This window comes from Pochonia chlamydosporia, chromosome 3, assembly GCF_001653235.2.
Source record: "Pochonia chlamydosporia 170 chromosome 3, whole genome shotgun sequence".
In the NCBI taxonomy this organism is placed as follows: Eukaryota; Fungi; Ascomycota; class Sordariomycetes; order Hypocreales; family Clavicipitaceae; genus Pochonia; species Pochonia chlamydosporia.
In genome coordinates, this window is record NC_035792.1 from 2,364,766 (window position 1) to 2,380,279 (window position 15,514).

The window sequence follows — 15,514 nt, forward strand, 5'->3', positions numbered from 1 at the left end:
GGGTTTGGAGAGAAGCTCACGGTTGAAGCTTGGGCAAAATGATATGGTCGACGGGCCATGAGAATAGCTTCTTGATGCCTACCGGACGGCTACACCACAGCATTATTGTTGTTGGCCGCTTCCTGATGCCCATCCAGCAGTCTCTTCCTCACACGGCTAAGGCTAAAGAAGACAAAGCCAAGAAGGAAAAAAAGAAGAAAAAAATCAAGAAGAACAAAGGATCAATTGTGGCGTCATACTGTATGGTGAATGGATGTTTTAGAGTCGCAGCTGCCGAGCAATTGAGTTGGTGATGTCTAGCTGATGGGAAATATGTTCAAGTATAGTCACGCTATGCCTGACGAGAGGCAATAACCCTCAGCTGTAGCAGTGTTGAGAGGTGGTCAAAGGTAGTATAGGAAAGAACTGTTAGAAGAGCATCAACAGCGAAATAAACAATTCCGTATTTTCAAGCACAGGAGCTGGAGGCAGAGCCGAGGGGTGAGTAATGAGCGTTGGGCGATGGGCGATGGGCGATGGGCGATGGGCGATGGGCGATGGGCGATGGGTGATGGGTGATGGGTGATGGGTGATGGGAGAGTTTATCAGGTGGAATGGTCCAGGCAAGGTACAAGGTCCGGCCCGTAGATCTTGGGCTGTCCAGGAACGAAGGGTCCAGGTCCAGGTCCAGGATCAGGTCCAGAGAGCAGATTACTCGACGGGCAGTCATTGCCAACGATTGGGCTGTGCTGTATTGGAATGTACAATGTACGAAACATGACACATTTGTGATGCCAGATACGGACTCTATCTTCCTGCGTACCAAGGCTGGTTTGGTGTAGGCAGGTGAGTCGGGCGTCACCGAAACGAGACGCACTTTGTTCGTGCACCGGCGAGTGCCGCATGCCCCACAGCCAAATTGGGCCAACTTGTAGGCTGTTGGACCCGACTTGGTTGGACCTGCCTGGCCCTGATGACTTCTCCACCTCCGCCTTTGACACCTTGAGCTTCGAAACGACGATGAGGAAGGAGGAACCCCGACCGCTTGACCATCCCCCCCAGCTCCATCTCCTCCAAATAAAGTACCGGACGACTCACCGTTCGTTTCCCTCCCCCCTTTCACCTGCCACCATTGAAGTTTCTCTGAGGTTACTTTTCTTCCTGGACTGACCTTGGAGGTGACCGAGAAGCCATTTGAAGTCTAGCTTCCGCTGTTGATCCCTCTTGTCCCATTTTGGGCGGCGGTAATTGAAGCTTGTCTCGTGTCTTATTGTCTCGTCCTTCCGCCTCTACTCCCAGACGTTTGATAACTTGACGGAGCGGACAGCCCTTCCTTGTGCTTCTCGTTCAGAATGACGACCAGATATCGTGTTGAATGTGAGCTCATCCTATTCCAGTTTTAACATGGATTCTACCAATCTGGCTGGCACTTGAGCCTGGTACTTATTTGACAGGGGGCTGCATCCCTTGCTGGTTCAGCCAGAGACTACATATACAAATACTGACTGTGCCACAGATGCCCTGAAGACGCATCGACGAGACCAGTTCATAGGTAAGCATTTCTAATACGCGGTTTGATCGTTTTTGCATGTGTTGTTTGATGTTTTTAATGAGCGTTGCGAATGGAATGCCAGCCTTTCCCGAACAGTCTGTCAGATGGTGATATTTGCCCCTGTGTTTCAATGTTTTCATCGACACCAATGAAGGCATTCTTCTTTTCCTATTCACGCTATTGGCCATCAATTCTTCTTTTCACCATCAAAACTGCCGCCACAGATGTAGTTCATATATATTCTTAATATAAAGTCTACATGCTAACGGGTCAAACACAGAATGGGTCAAGGGGCTTCTTGCGGTGCCTTTTGTGCTTTACTCACAGCCAACAGGGGTGCTCGGTGATGATGCCAGCGTTGCTAAAATGGCCGAAGAGGCTCACCGGCGATACGCAGAAATCATGCGTGATGTTGAGATGATGATTGATGATCATAGTATGTTCCAATCTCACTGCTCGCCAACCCATGATCCCAACGGACATAGACCTATCCCGTCGTTTGAGGCGCCGAGTGTAGTTACTGACCTCATCGCCTATCCAGTACTGCGACAAAAGCAGAACCAAAGCCAAATACAAGGGCCAGATGGCACTATAGCCGCGATCATATCTCCCATGCCATCAAAACTAGGCATGTTGGTCCCAACAGCTGGACCATTCTTTACGAGATTGCCCTTGGAGGCTGCCTTCAAATACCAGGATCGCAAACGATACATCTCGTCTAGACGATATGTCGCCCCGTCATTCAACGATGTGCGTCTGGTGCTGAACTCGGCACAAGTCATGGCTGTAACTGGCGGCGCCTTGCAGCTTGCTACATTTGATGGTGATGTGACTTTGTACGACGATGGAGAAAGCTTGGAGCCGTCGAGCCCCATTATCCCTCGACTTCTTGGTACGTTTTCTCCCTCCATCGTATCCAGGGTTCCATTTTGTCACTGAGGTGTACAAAGAGGTTCTCAAGTTCATCTAGAAGGGAAGAGCTGAGGTCACTGACACAATTCTTGGGAGATAGATTTGCTACGCAAGAACATCAAGATTGGCATTGTAACGGCTGCCGGCTATACTACCGCTGATCGATACTATGACCGTCTCCATGGTCTGTTAGATGCCATCGCGGCCTCTCCCGACTTGGACGAAACTCAGAAGCGAAGCCTTGTTATTATGGGCGGCGAAGCCAACTACCTCTTTACATACGAACCGTCTTCGCCTCACCGTTTGGCACCAGTTCCTCGGGCACAGTGGCTCACTCCAGAAATGGCAACTTGGTCCGACGCAGACATCGCTGCTCTCTTGGACGTGGCGGAATCAGCATTGAAGGACTGCGTTCGTACAATGAATCTTCCAGCCACTATTGTGCGCAAGGATCGTGCGGTTGGCATCATTCCTTCGGAACCTCATATTCGAATCGCACGCGAGAGCCTCGAGGAGACAGTGCTGGTGGTACAGAGGATACTGGAGCTTAGCCACCTTGGTTCGCAGTCACAAGCTGCTGGCAGGTCGTCATCAGGCACAGGGCGCAAGGGTGTTCCCTTCTGCGCCTTCAACGGCGGCCGAGATGTCTTTGTGGATATTGGAGACAAGAGCTGGGGCGTGACGGTTTGCCAGCAGTGGTTTGGTCGTCAGGGCACCGCCATCAGGGGTGAGAACACACTTCACGTTGGAGATCAGTTTTTGAGCGCAGGATCCAACGACTTCAAGGCTCGCAGCGTGGGCACAACGGCTTGGATTGCCAGTCCCGCGGAGACGGTGGAGCTTTTGGACGAGCTGGCGGACCTGATGCAGAAGAAGTTATCATGATTGGATTATTTTCGCATTGTTGTATTTATGTCGTTGTATATTTATCATCTGGACGGCATTTCAAGGCATGGGTGTGCGCGACTGGGTTATGGATGGAGTTATTTCAACATGATGATATCACCAGCATCTTACTTTTGAATTGGCATCTTTTGAACGGGCCATGGCAATTTAACAGGTTGATTATACCAAGAACGGGTGGTGATGTTCTTTGACAATATGTGCTGTATTGTACCCAGTTTGAAACCCGCCATCTTCATTCGTATGGAACAGAATCCGTGGTATAGTAATGGCAGTGGCAAGGGATGCACCTGCCCAAATCAAGCCTTCTTGAATCATGCAGGAACCTTTTGTGTGTTCTTTCTTGCTGTCACATTTCTCCTCCTTTTGGAAAAAAAAAAGGACAAAAAAACAGCAACTCAAATCTCACACCTCTTTCAATTTTCACACCCAGTCCGGGAGTGTGATGGATTGCACACAGTACAGTGCCTATTGTCCCTGCATGGAGAGCAGTCTCAACTGGTACATTGCCCCATCTCGGTGCAAGTACCGACTACCCCAATGGCGCGATCGACCAGACCAACGCCCGTGAACACGGATCTTCCTTGATCAAATGGGATTTTGTCGACAACAAATCAATTCATGGCCCCCATCGTTGCCGGTATCCGAGTTACAGGTCACAACTCCTCAGGTCAATACTCCGTACAAGACGACACATTCCCCGAGACATGCGCAACGTGTTGCAGCATCAAGCCAAAGTTCCGCGTAGGGGCAGGGGCGGACACATGACGCCAAACTGGACAAAAGCAGGCAATGACAAGATGGCGTGCTGACATTTGTCCCAAAATGTCATGATGTGCAAGGCTAAAGATGGAAATTTAATATTCTTCGCTGCAATTTTCAAGTTCAGCTGTGTGAGATGTATATTTTGTTTCAGCGGTGAGCCTCCCAACCATGCTGCCCACCACATCAATATGAAAAATATCGACTAATGTGCACAGCAATTGCCGGAAGACTAGACGCAGACCCGGACCAGACTGCAACGGTAGAGTACACTACCTACCTAGGTAGGTAGTTACCAGAGAGTGCCAGACAGTACCAGAGATCATAACAGCGGCTGCGGCGGGCAATTGAACATGAAATGCCCCGTGGTCAAAGTGCAGGCTCACACCACGTTGTAGTGGGAGCTGAGGCTTGTGATTGACATATGGAAGAAGATGCCGAGCGTCCTCCGTCCCTATCAGCGTCTTATTCCCAGGTAGTTACTGGGTAACTACGCTCTTGGCATAATTTCATGTTTATTGCAAGAGTCACCTGATGATTTGTTATGCGTTTTATGATACGTTGTGGTTCTGGTTTCTGTCAATTCAATTGGTTTCACGAGGCCGACACAGGGGGTTGTGCGAGAAACCCGGGGAACCATTCTCATCGTCATTTACAAGTACAAGATGGCTTGATTGGCTGTTTACTTGATGCTGAAAATAAGCAAAGAGAAGCTCGTGATGGACGGTGCCGTTATTGCCGTTTCACAACAGTTGGCGATGTCATCATTGGAGTTGAGCATGTCAGGGACTCAGGGTGTGAAGATTGCGATTGCGGGCAGAGATGAGTCCGCGGCCGCCAGCCTTTGCATCTCATCTGGTCTGGATCTTCTCATGTCTTGTCTTGTGTGTACTCCGTCCACATGGAGTACATGCCATGCGGCTGGAGGACGCAAGCAAGTTGTGCATCTGTCCGTCGACTCCTACGCTGCCTCGTGACGGAAAATGTCTCGGATGTACAGGCATGAAACGAATAATTGTTCTGGAATCGGGAATCGCAGCATCAGCTACACTCTTCGGGGGTCAAATCCATCCATCCATCCATCCATCCATCCATCCGACCCAAACCGACAGACGGTTGATCGCTTGCCTCACTCAAGGCGCAAACCTTGCTGTTTTAATTTTCAGCCGCTTCAACAGTCAGTGAGGGCTCAAGCTTGCTTGTTAGGCGGGACCAGAACAGTAACTCACAACTCTCAAGGCCGCCACCGACCTCACTTCGCTTTGTCGCTTTACTTGATGCGGCTGCATCGAGCGGCTGCCGTCGAGGATTTACATGAGCCTTTTAACAGGATTCGCTAGCAGGATCAAATTTAAAATAAGCCAGCCAATCTGAGATCAATATCGAAAAGTCCGGTCATCTGGCGGTTTTTTGATGGTCATGCATCTGGGAATGCGAATGCACCCAGGAGCCGACTTAGCCGTGGCCCGCTTTCGTGCATAACTTTTGACCGGTTTGATGCTTCCTGCATTTGATTCGACTCGGTTGGTGGTTGGTGAAGAAGAATCCAGAGCGGAAGGCTTGAAATGGTCACAAAAAGGCGTCAATCTGATGGTTTCTGCTGCAACACCAGGCCCAGGTGCTCTGCTTTGCTGGGTGAGTGCCCACATGTGCGAGTGATAAGCGATTGACTAATAAGTGAAGGAGGGAGTGATTGAGCGAAGGAGTGAGTGAGGGAGTGAACAAAGCGTTGGGCTGGGAATATATGAAGCCACCATCAGTTCATCACGATTCATTTCACCATGACCATGACCACCAGGCGGACTACGGATTACCTCTGAATAAATCACTCATTACTTAATCACCAACTCGGTTTGTTACTGTTACTCACGCACTTATTCCCCTGCACATAATCATGCATTATTACCAGGGTTCTCGATTGCCGCCATGCACAAAGTTCAACGCTCACACGACACTTTCATGCCCCCTTGTTTGTTCCTTGCTTCTCCCACATTTTCAGCCGTCTCATGCACCAAACTCCAGCAATGTCTCCCCAGACTGCGCTGCGCTGTGCCCTCTGTTCAACCAAACACGCATGTGGCATGGTCAAACAGTTCCTTGTCCATCTCAATGCACCAGGACATGTCTCGTCAGCAATTTCCGGGCACGCGGGCAAATCAAGCTTGAATAACCATGATGCAGGCCATCACGTCCCTTGTCTGCCCATGAACCATCGACCGCGCGCCACGATAAGCTTCACCGTCAACCCAGACAAATCTGATATCCCATCGACAATGTAAAACGTATTGCCTAAAAAATGCAGATAAACTTGCCTTGCCAACTATACCCCCCTCGTTCGTTCCAAAATCATCAACTCCACCGAGCACCACATGTATCTTCACTGTTATAAACTTCAACTCCATCAACTTCCACGCACATATGAACCACTGCCAACATCATCTACCTACCCAGCTAGGTATTCATCTTGAAAGCCGTAATTCCCAATCACACACTCGTCCCAACCCCCGCCCGGACAACCGTCCCCTTCCCCGTGCCTGTGTCCCAATGCACGCCTCCCTGCAATACCACGCGAATTATCCAAATCCAGCAAAACCATCATTTCCCCAACCGCTGATTTGTCCACCCTTCATCCACATTGTGTACCGCGCCGTCACACTCATATTTTTACCACAAACAATCACCGAGGTCCAAGCCACGGCTCACCATCTGATTCAGTGCACATACGCGGAAATGCATCATCAACAGTCCACGCGCCATGCATGTGGTTTCAAAAGCCGCCGTGCTGGCATTGCGTCTGTATGTATGTGAGGTTGAAGTGCCAAGGATGGCCGAAACCCTCGTACGTCACTTTTGACAGAAAATCCTCTTTGCATCCCCTCTGCAACTTGCCGACAAGCGTTTGGACCTTGGAGTTTCTGTTTCGTTTCTTTGTGTTTTTTCTATCGACGCACTACAACGTGGTGTCTCAATGACAAGCCATAAAAATGAGACACGCTCGCGGCTAGAGACGCCGCCAAAAGAAAACCTAGACAAAGCCTACAGCCGCCGAGTAGCGGTGGCTGAGCTTTTATCGAATACCTCAGCTCCTTCATGGCTTTGCTGCATCACTTCAATCTTCGCACAAGTAAACACTTTCCAAAAGTGCCATGTACAGTATCGTTTCATTGCAATCTATCATATGTGCCAATAAAGACTGCTTGGTGTAGTCAGGTTGCAACGACTAGCACTCGAAAAACTAAATCCTGTTCCTCTACTCCATGTCTGTACCAGCCAGCCCATCTCTTCTCTTTGCATGGGCCACACCAGACCTCTTTTGTGCAACACACCACACCCTCTTAGGCCGTTTCCATCGTTGCCCGTCCTCCCATTTTTGACTTGGAATTCGTCGGGTGCGTTAATAATGGCAAAAGACGGAATGAAAAGCAGATAGCCACCATGCAGACCATAAGAGGTCACCTATCCTAGGTAATCCCATGAGCAATGCCAAATACCAAAGACAACATAAGATGCAAGGAAAATCGATGAGCATGAGAGGCTGGTGATTGGGGTCAAACAAAGCCCTATAATATAATATGTACGGTGGCCTTGCCTGGTTTTTTGGAGACATCTGGACTCGGCCCGACCCAAAGTCTCAAACCTTGGTCTCCATGGCAAATACATTGAGCCTCAAACGGGTAACCCATCGTAAAAAAAAGGAAGAAGCAGCAGTTCTGCCTCATCATGCATCATGCCATGCCACAAGTGCGACAAAAACAAACGAGAGAGATAGAAAGATAAAAAATAACAAAAGCTAACAAAAACAAGCGCGAGACACCAAACGCCGCGACTCGGTACGATTGCTCGCTTCTCAGCAGCCGCTAATGCCCTCCCAAACGCCGGTCATGGGTAACGATCCTCTCCGTCGCGCCTTGCAAGGAACGCTTCAAAGGGTTCAATGAAACAGCAACAGATACCACTGGAGGAAGTAGTAATGACTCCGATAACAAAAAAAAAAAAAACAAAAAAAAGAAGAAGAAGAAAAGACAGACCAAGAGAAATCAAGACGACAAAGAAGACTCGAAAATACGTCCCCAGCTCCAGCTCTGTTACTGCTACGGTGCTTAGTAGCCAGCAGAACCAGGCATTTTACCCAGCGAATGGGACCCCCCAGTCTTCGGCGGCAGATGATTGTGGCAAAAGATTTTCTTGGCCGCTAATTTGCTGCCATAGTCCTTCTTGGTGGCGTCAATGAGCTGAGCTTGCTCATCGTAGGATTCCAGCTGGCAGCATTCGACATTCCTCATCCAGCGGTTGTTGACCACTTCGTTAATAGTTATCCGCTTGGCCGGATCGGGGTTAAGCATCTGCAGTAGAATTCGTCGTAGAGCAGGAGGGTTGACTCCAACGTCCAGAGCATAACAGTTGGGGTAATCCGTGTCCGTGATGCAGGCATCGCATTCAGGGTGCTTCTCGTACCATCTCTTCCAGCCCTTAACCAATTTATCGTAGTGCAAGTTGCCGAGCTGCGCGCGAGACCAGATAGCTCCACCAAACGTCAGGTAAATCATGACAATAGCTGAGCCCCATACATCCAAAGCTCGCGCATCGTAACTCTGCTTCTTTTCCAACACCTCAGGTGCAATATAAGGCTCACTGCCGCAAATGCCCGGGGAACAGAGACGAACCTCTCCCATGTTCTGACCACATTGTCCGCCTGCTTCTCTCAGGCCAGGATGGGTTCCGCAAAATACCTCAGACACGCCAAAGTCGGTAATTTTCAGCTTGCTGTCCTTTGTGAGGAGGAGGTTCTCCAGTTTGATATCCCGGTGAGCGATGCCGTTTGCGTGCAGGTAGTTGACCCCTTGAATTAACTGCTTGAAAAGGCATAGCCGGTCCTTCTTCTTGTCCTCGCCCTTGAGAAAGCCCTTCTGCACAAGACTGAAGAGATCACCCTCGGAGCAGTATTCCATGACGTGGTTCCAACGACCATGGTCGGTGCAAAGTCGTACGGTTTCCACAATGTTTGGGTGGTGAAGGCTCTTGCCAATGCTGAATTCTGACTTGATCTTTTTCTCGTAATCTTCTTGACTTTCGCGATTTGACTTGCCCCGAAATTCCTTGACAGCATAGAGCTCGCCCGGGCACCCCTTTCGGGCCATGAGGGTCACTTTGGATGCGGCACCTTTGCCTAAATGCTTCCCGTGCCGGCCCAACAGCTTGTGCTGGTACTCAAACTCGGATAGTAGTTCAGCGACATCCACAGTGAAATCATCGGGGAGACTCAAACTCATGCGACGAGCCTTGGCACCAGTGCCAGCGTCCGGGGGGAGTGGCCAGGGCAGTCGCTCGGGGGGGTACGTCTTCTCTTCGTCAATATGTTTCGGTATGGTAGGTACCGGCGATCTTTTTCCCATGTCAAAACTGCTCGCTCTTCGCGGCCCCTTATTGGGGCGATTTCCACGGCCCATTGTAGCACCAACAAAGTTCACTGCCCGCCCGCGCAAGGTCAACCCAGTTGCAGCTCGGCTCTTTTTTTGAAAGTCAGCAGGGTTAGGTAGTGTACCATTGGTGCCAATCGTCGACCGATTCGACGGTGTCATCTCTAGGGGTGAGCCTGGTGAAGGTGGTGAGCTTGACCGAGTGGTTGTGGAGGACTTGTTGCCATTCGGATACCGGCTGCTAGGCGTACCATTTGTGCTCAGATAGCCGCTTGATTGCGGTGCAGACTCTGAGATGGGGGCTGGAGAGTCGACAACAGCAAATTCTCTCTCCTTCTCCAAAGCCGAGTTGGAGCGTCTAAAAAGTCGGGACATGGTTCGTTTAAGACTGTGGGAAGAGCCGCGGGTGGTGCGTCGTTGGAGGGGTGTTTGCGGCGAGGTCTCCTGCTCGCTCGCCTTCGGCGTTGATGATAGGTCAGAGGTGATGAGAGGTGCCGGAGGCGCAGAGGATTGAGAGATTAATAGAGGCGCCTTTTTCGTGTTCGCAGTTGGGGGATTTTGTGTTGTTTGGGCTCTTTGTAGTGCTTGGTAATCGTTGTAATGGCTATGGTGAAGCGCAGTGAAGTCTTGTGAGTGACGACCGCCGCTCACAGGAGTGACCGGCTCAATGGGCGAGTCGGTGCCAGACTCTTCGTCGCCTTCTTCGAGAATAGGATCAGTGATGTCTGAGGGAAATTGACGAGGCGAGGAGGAATAACTGCTTGAGTAATAAGGAAGAGAGAGAGAATCCGACGTGGTGGTTGCGGTGGAAGAGTCCGTGGCAGTCGGCATCGGTGCCAAAGTCGGCGTCTCGGAGGGCTCGTCTTGGTCGCCAGTGCCAGTAGTGCCAGTGACGCTGGAAGTGGGCGGCGGCAGTGAGTGCGAGTGCTGTGCCAGCGACGAGGATCGGGGTGTATTGTGGGTAACTGAGCAGGAAAAAAAAGTCAGCAGGCGACGCTAATGGAGCTGATGGCGAGGACACAAGTGCAGCTAGTGCTCAAAGGTGTGGATTGCGCTGATGGAGCCGCACCAGACACAATCACGTCACTGCCGCACACGGCCAAGGGTGTGTGAGACCGGGCGACACCAGCACGAGGCAAGGCTCCATCCGGCCATTGAAGGGAATGGGGGAATGGCATACGGAGTATGGAGTAGATGAACGGGGACTGGATGCAACCAACCAACGAACCAACCAACCATGCAGGCCAGAGATGAACCAAGAAGGTCCGGCAGGCACAGCAGGCACAGCAGGCACAGCAGGCGCAGCAAAGCAGACAGGGCCGGCCTACAGGTAGCCAAGCAAACAGTGGTGGTCGGCAGGTCGGTGGTTCGGGGGACGGAGAAAACGAAGGGACGAGGGGGCGGGGAGGCGATTCAGTGACAGTGCCAGTACATGACAAATGTGGAATAGAGTTTGGCGCAACACACAAAGAATGGGGAACTAACAAGAGAGAGAAAAACAGAAGGAAAAGAAGGACAAAAGAAAAAGGCTAATGACACTCACCAGTGTGCTTGCTTGAATATCGCATTGGCTGGTCTTGAGGGGGACCCATTGTAGAGGTCCACGGATACACATGAGCCAGTGAAAGCGCCATGATGGTGACGGGAAGAAGAGCGACAGGTCAGGGCAGGGCAAGGCCAGGCCAGGAGAGGCCAGACTAGCTTAGTAAGGATTGAATTTGTGATGGAAGCCAAATTTGGAAGATGCCAACAGCGATCGCCTTCAGAGCTTGGCAACCCAGTACCCAGTACCCTCTACCTACAGTACGTATTGCAGGTAGACAGAATCCTTGGCAGCGCCGAGGAAGGGATCAGATACAGCGTTGTACCATTTGAAAGCGACCAACACCAGTTTGTACCGAGTACCACCGAGAGGGTCAAAGTCTTGCAGGCGAAATGGCAGGCAAAATGGTAGGCAAAATGGCAGGCGTCAAGTTGGGCGTTTCCGTCCTGGACCGTTGTGTAATCCAAGCTCGACCGCTGTGATGCACTGCAATCACACCAGACACACAAGACCTGGCTTGCTGGCTTGGCTTGCCACCGGGCTGGCAATGAGGCGCTACCAGAAACCAGATGGAACCAACGCACCAACGCACCAAGGCAACAGGGGACCACGACAAGACGCCAAATGCTCGAACTAGAGCAACAATGGAGGGTGGGGAGTGGAGGTCCACGACGTAATGGCTGAGAGGGCTTCCACCATTAGCCAGCCGACGCCGTCACCAAATCAGACGCGGAGTCGCCGGGCCTATCTTGTCCTGCAGGATCGATGAAATTGATGGTGTTGTTGCCAGAGCGAAAAGTCGCTGCTAGCACGAGTAGCTTCTTCTGGTGTAGCAATGAGGGGTGCAGATGAGATCTAACCCGCGATGTGCAACGTGTTGACGGCGAGGGTAAAAACGCCGTAGGCAGGAATAGGGCCGAGCAAAATAGAGCAAAGAGTAGAGATGGGTTGTGCCACGGTGCTTTCTGGGCGAGTGTTCCAAAACGAGAAAATCGTCGTCAAGTGCCAGGGTAGCAGTTTGTTGGAGCCTGCGAGACCGATGATGGTTGCCAATATGACCCCACGAGGCTAACAGTGTCGATGATGATGATGATGATGGCTTCCAATTAAAAGAATCCTTCTATCAACGATGGCGGGAGAAGCGTCAATAATCAAGGCTTGGTCCTTTGCCGGGGGTGATGGATGGTTCGTTTTGCAATATGCTTGGCAATGCAGTCGAGGTGAGGTGATGTACTGAATGTACTAGATCGGAAGCGAGCCCAGATAGCAAGGCCAAGGTCGTACGTAGGGTTCCCTGGTCTGGGAGAAATCGATGGCGTTGAAGAGCTGGAGAAGTGGTGTGTGCGTTGGTGTGTCAAGTTGTGTTAGAGTGGCCTGGTGCTCTGGCTTGGAACAGCAGGCTGATAGATAGGAAAAGTAGCCAGTCAGGATGGTGACCCCGTCTCCGGTCAATGCAAAGCAGTTGAGATTGAAGCTTGAATTAAAGTAGGGTGCTGTAGATACCAGGAAGAAAGCGAGGTAGGGTAGGAAGAGGACAAGAATGGTAAATGAGGATATAAAAAGGCAATGCGGAAAACTAGAAAGAGTCAAGCTCACGCGTGGAGAAGGACCTCGTCCAAGAAGAAAAGAGGAGCTCAAATAGGACGGGGGAGGGCAGAGGCATTAATAGTTGAAACATTCCAAGCTGGGCAAGGCGAGTCGAACCAGACCAGACAGGATGGGGATTTGACACCGGACAGAAATAGAGTACCGAGACTGAGTGAGTACATTAGATCATGTCGAGCGAGCCAGCAAGCGACAGAGCGACAGAGCGACAGAGCGGGCGAACGAGCAACATTGAACGGGAGTCTGGTACTTGACTCCATATGCCAGCCAGGACTTGGATTGAACTTGGGCCATGGGGGTGTGTGTTCAATCAATGCTGGTTGCTGCCGCCCCAACTGAATCTGAATGGGGGGGTTCAACTTTTGTCTGGTCTGGTCTGGTGTGTGAGTTTCCACTTGGCCATCAAATGGAACCAAACCCAGCCAAACCAAACAAGCCAAACCGACTCGGGGGGTGGAGGGGAACAGAGAAAGAGACTGGAAGGAGAGCAGACTGAGCGAGGGGAGGGTCATGGAGTCTCCAATCTTGCATGTTCCATGTATTATCCATGATTGTCTCGCTGCCTCTCTCTCTCCAGTACTGCCTGGTCTCCTCTGGCCAGGATCAATACATGTAGACACATGCACTAATGTTCTGCACTGTACCAGACCGTATGTACTGTCAAGTACATTGGTATGCACTTGCCGCAATTGTCCTGCACCAGACTTGACATCTGATACGCCCTGTCTGTCCACGGGAAACGAGAGGCCTAGTGCCAAGCGCCAAGTGCCAAGCGCGACGAAATTCACAAATTGTTGATCAACCAGCCCGTCAGTCCATGTCAACTTGAAAGTACCGCGCCGTGGCCATCTCCAGACCAGACAAGAGGAAGTGACGACTTGACACGCTCAACTCGCATCGATGGGCAGGGAGGGATGGACATGGCGTGTCGAACAGGCCCAAATTCAAGTTTGATGTACGTCAGGACGGACCACGGAGCTCGGATTGCAGCCCATAGCTCGAGATTGACCAAGAGCCTTGCGATGCTAGTGCAGATTGGACCAGACTGCAAGTGCCTGGTGCAAGTGAAGTCTAGTCTGGTGTGGATGGAGGCTGGAGCTTTCATGTCTGGTCAAGTTTGATCATTCTAAAGTCAAGTTCTTTTGATGCGAGAAGCAGGTACAGAATACAGTGTTGGGTACAAGGCCAAGTACTCCGTGCGGCATACAGTGCGATCAGGTTCTCGCCTCTGCCGCCAGAGGTGTGGGGATAATAACTCACAACATGAACCCAGGATCGACCACTTGCACCGGACCAGACAGGAGTTGAGCCCACCGGTCCGGCTGCTGAGATGCGAAAGTTCCTAGCATCGTCGCTTTCTCGTTATCATATGCACCCAACCAGCATACAAGCATTATCCATCAAGCTACCCAGGTAGTCATTTGGCACAAATCTGCACAGACACATACATGGTAGATGGCCTCGATCCGGTGACGCCAAACAACGCTGGTCTGGTCTGGTCTGGAGGATCCAACATTAAGTTTCAGTCGATCGAAGTTGTACCAGACTGCTGGTCCATACTTTCTTATGTACACTCTCGCTTACAATACCTCGGTAGTTGATTTCAATCCGTCGACCATGAAATCTCCTTTTTCTGACGCCGCTCTAGAATCAACCTCCAAGTGTTACGTTGTTGTCAGAACCAAAAACCAGCCTTCCACAGCAACTACTCGGTACTTGGAGCTGCATCCGCCTCCCTCGCCTACACATGCCCCCAAAGGCTAGTTCTTTCAACAATTTGACCAGCTCCGCACAACGCCCTGGCATGGATAAATGCGCTTGAAATAATACATTTGGCCATCTGCAGTTGCAGTTGCATTTGCATTTGCATTTGCATTTGCATTTGGGCTGATATAACTCGAATCGACTTGGACACTTCTTACATTCCAAGACATCCTTGAGCCAGTGCCCTGCGGTGGCTGTCAAGGTCGAACGAAGCTTATTGCCAATTGCATGTAGTACTCAATGGTACCAGACTCTTGCTTGTCCCTTACACAAGACACGGGAGTTGCTAAACCTTTTGTTTTGCGCCTAGTGGGTCAGGATCATTGATTACGGTTTTTGCTGGTATTGTCCAGACGAAGAAAGCACTGAAATGATGATCCGAAAGAAACAGCGCCCATGGCAACACACTTTGACAGGGAGAATTGAACATTTGAACTCTGTCAGGGCAATTGTTTGGCAATTGCATGTCAATGCTCGGAGAACAGCGCATACCATGGAGCCCAAAGCTCCTCCAAAGTCCCGTTATGGCGGCATGAATGTTCTGTACATTTCTCGCCGCCGACAGGAGCAATGTGAAATTTCTTGGCTGAGCACAATTTTTGGCTGGGATCGCGTCGTCAGTCTCGCATTGGTGCTCAACTGTCTCAAAGGCCCATCTGCCCTTACCAACTGCTCTAATTATTGCGAGCCTTGAATCGAGGGCTCTTTCTTTATCAGAGACATAGAAACTCTTGGCTGTCTCGTTTTCCACCAGCTGTGCTCCGTTTTCAAGCGCCTTTCAGAAGAACACGGCCACCGAATGATCAGTCCCCATGAAGCCAAGCAGGCCCATTGAACAGCCAGCCCATGGTGTTCGCAATGCCTTCAACCCCAGCACCCTGGTTAATAACACTTCAAACCAAGAACGGGCTCCGCGCAGCTCTACCACTAGGGGGATGTTGGATCTGGTCGTTCTCGTCTGCAATAATGGTGGCCCTTTGCAGTGCGTGTGCGAGCATGACTGCCTTCAATAAGCGTATTCCGATCCCATGTACACGATTCCAGAGCGTGACGCAAGCGACATCTGCTATGAGACTT

At 50.8% G+C, this 15,514-nt stretch overlaps 4 protein-coding genes across 4 annotated transcripts; 1 reads left to right on the forward strand and 3 right to left on the reverse strand.

Annotated features, from left to right (window-relative positions):
• Window positions 1-1,897: 1,897 nt before the first annotated feature.
• On the forward strand, window positions 1,898-3,328 carry VFPPC_04580 (IMP-specific 5'-nucleotidase 1; the record flags this gene model as incomplete). The annotated part of the gene is made up of 2 exons (XM_018283916.1): window positions 1,898-2,423; window positions 2,544-3,328. The coding sequence occupies 2 exons, from the start codon at window positions 1,898-1,900 to the stop codon at window positions 3,326-3,328; spliced, it is 1,311 nt and encodes a 436-aa protein (XP_018145188.1).
• Window positions 3,329-5,484: 2,156 nt separating this feature from the next.
• On the reverse strand, window positions 5,485-5,757 carry VFPPC_15815 (hypothetical protein; the record flags this gene model as incomplete). Its single annotated transcript, XM_018293568.1, has 1 exon — window positions 5,485-5,757. The coding sequence occupies one exon, from the start codon at window positions 5,755-5,757 to the stop codon at window positions 5,485-5,487; it is 273 nt and encodes a 90-aa protein (XP_018145189.1).
• Window positions 5,758-8,208: 2,451 nt separating this feature from the next.
• VFPPC_04582 (HAL protein kinase) lies at window positions 8,209-11,159 on the reverse strand (the record flags this gene model as incomplete). Its single annotated transcript, XM_018283918.1, has 2 exons — window positions 8,209-10,490; window positions 11,069-11,159. The coding sequence occupies 2 exons, from the start codon at window positions 11,157-11,159 to the stop codon at window positions 8,209-8,211; spliced, it is 2,373 nt and encodes a 790-aa protein (XP_018145191.1).
• Window positions 11,160-12,702: 1,543 nt separating this feature from the next.
• VFPPC_15816 (hypothetical protein) lies at window positions 12,703-14,189 on the reverse strand (the record flags this gene model as incomplete). Its single annotated transcript, XM_018293569.1, has 4 exons — window positions 12,703-13,522; window positions 13,570-13,780; window positions 13,900-14,027; window positions 14,134-14,189. 4 exons carry the CDS (start codon window positions 14,187-14,189, stop codon window positions 12,703-12,705), a joined length of 1,215 nt encoding a protein of 404 aa, XP_018145192.1.
• Between the last annotated feature and the right edge of the window lie 1,325 nt (window positions 14,190-15,514).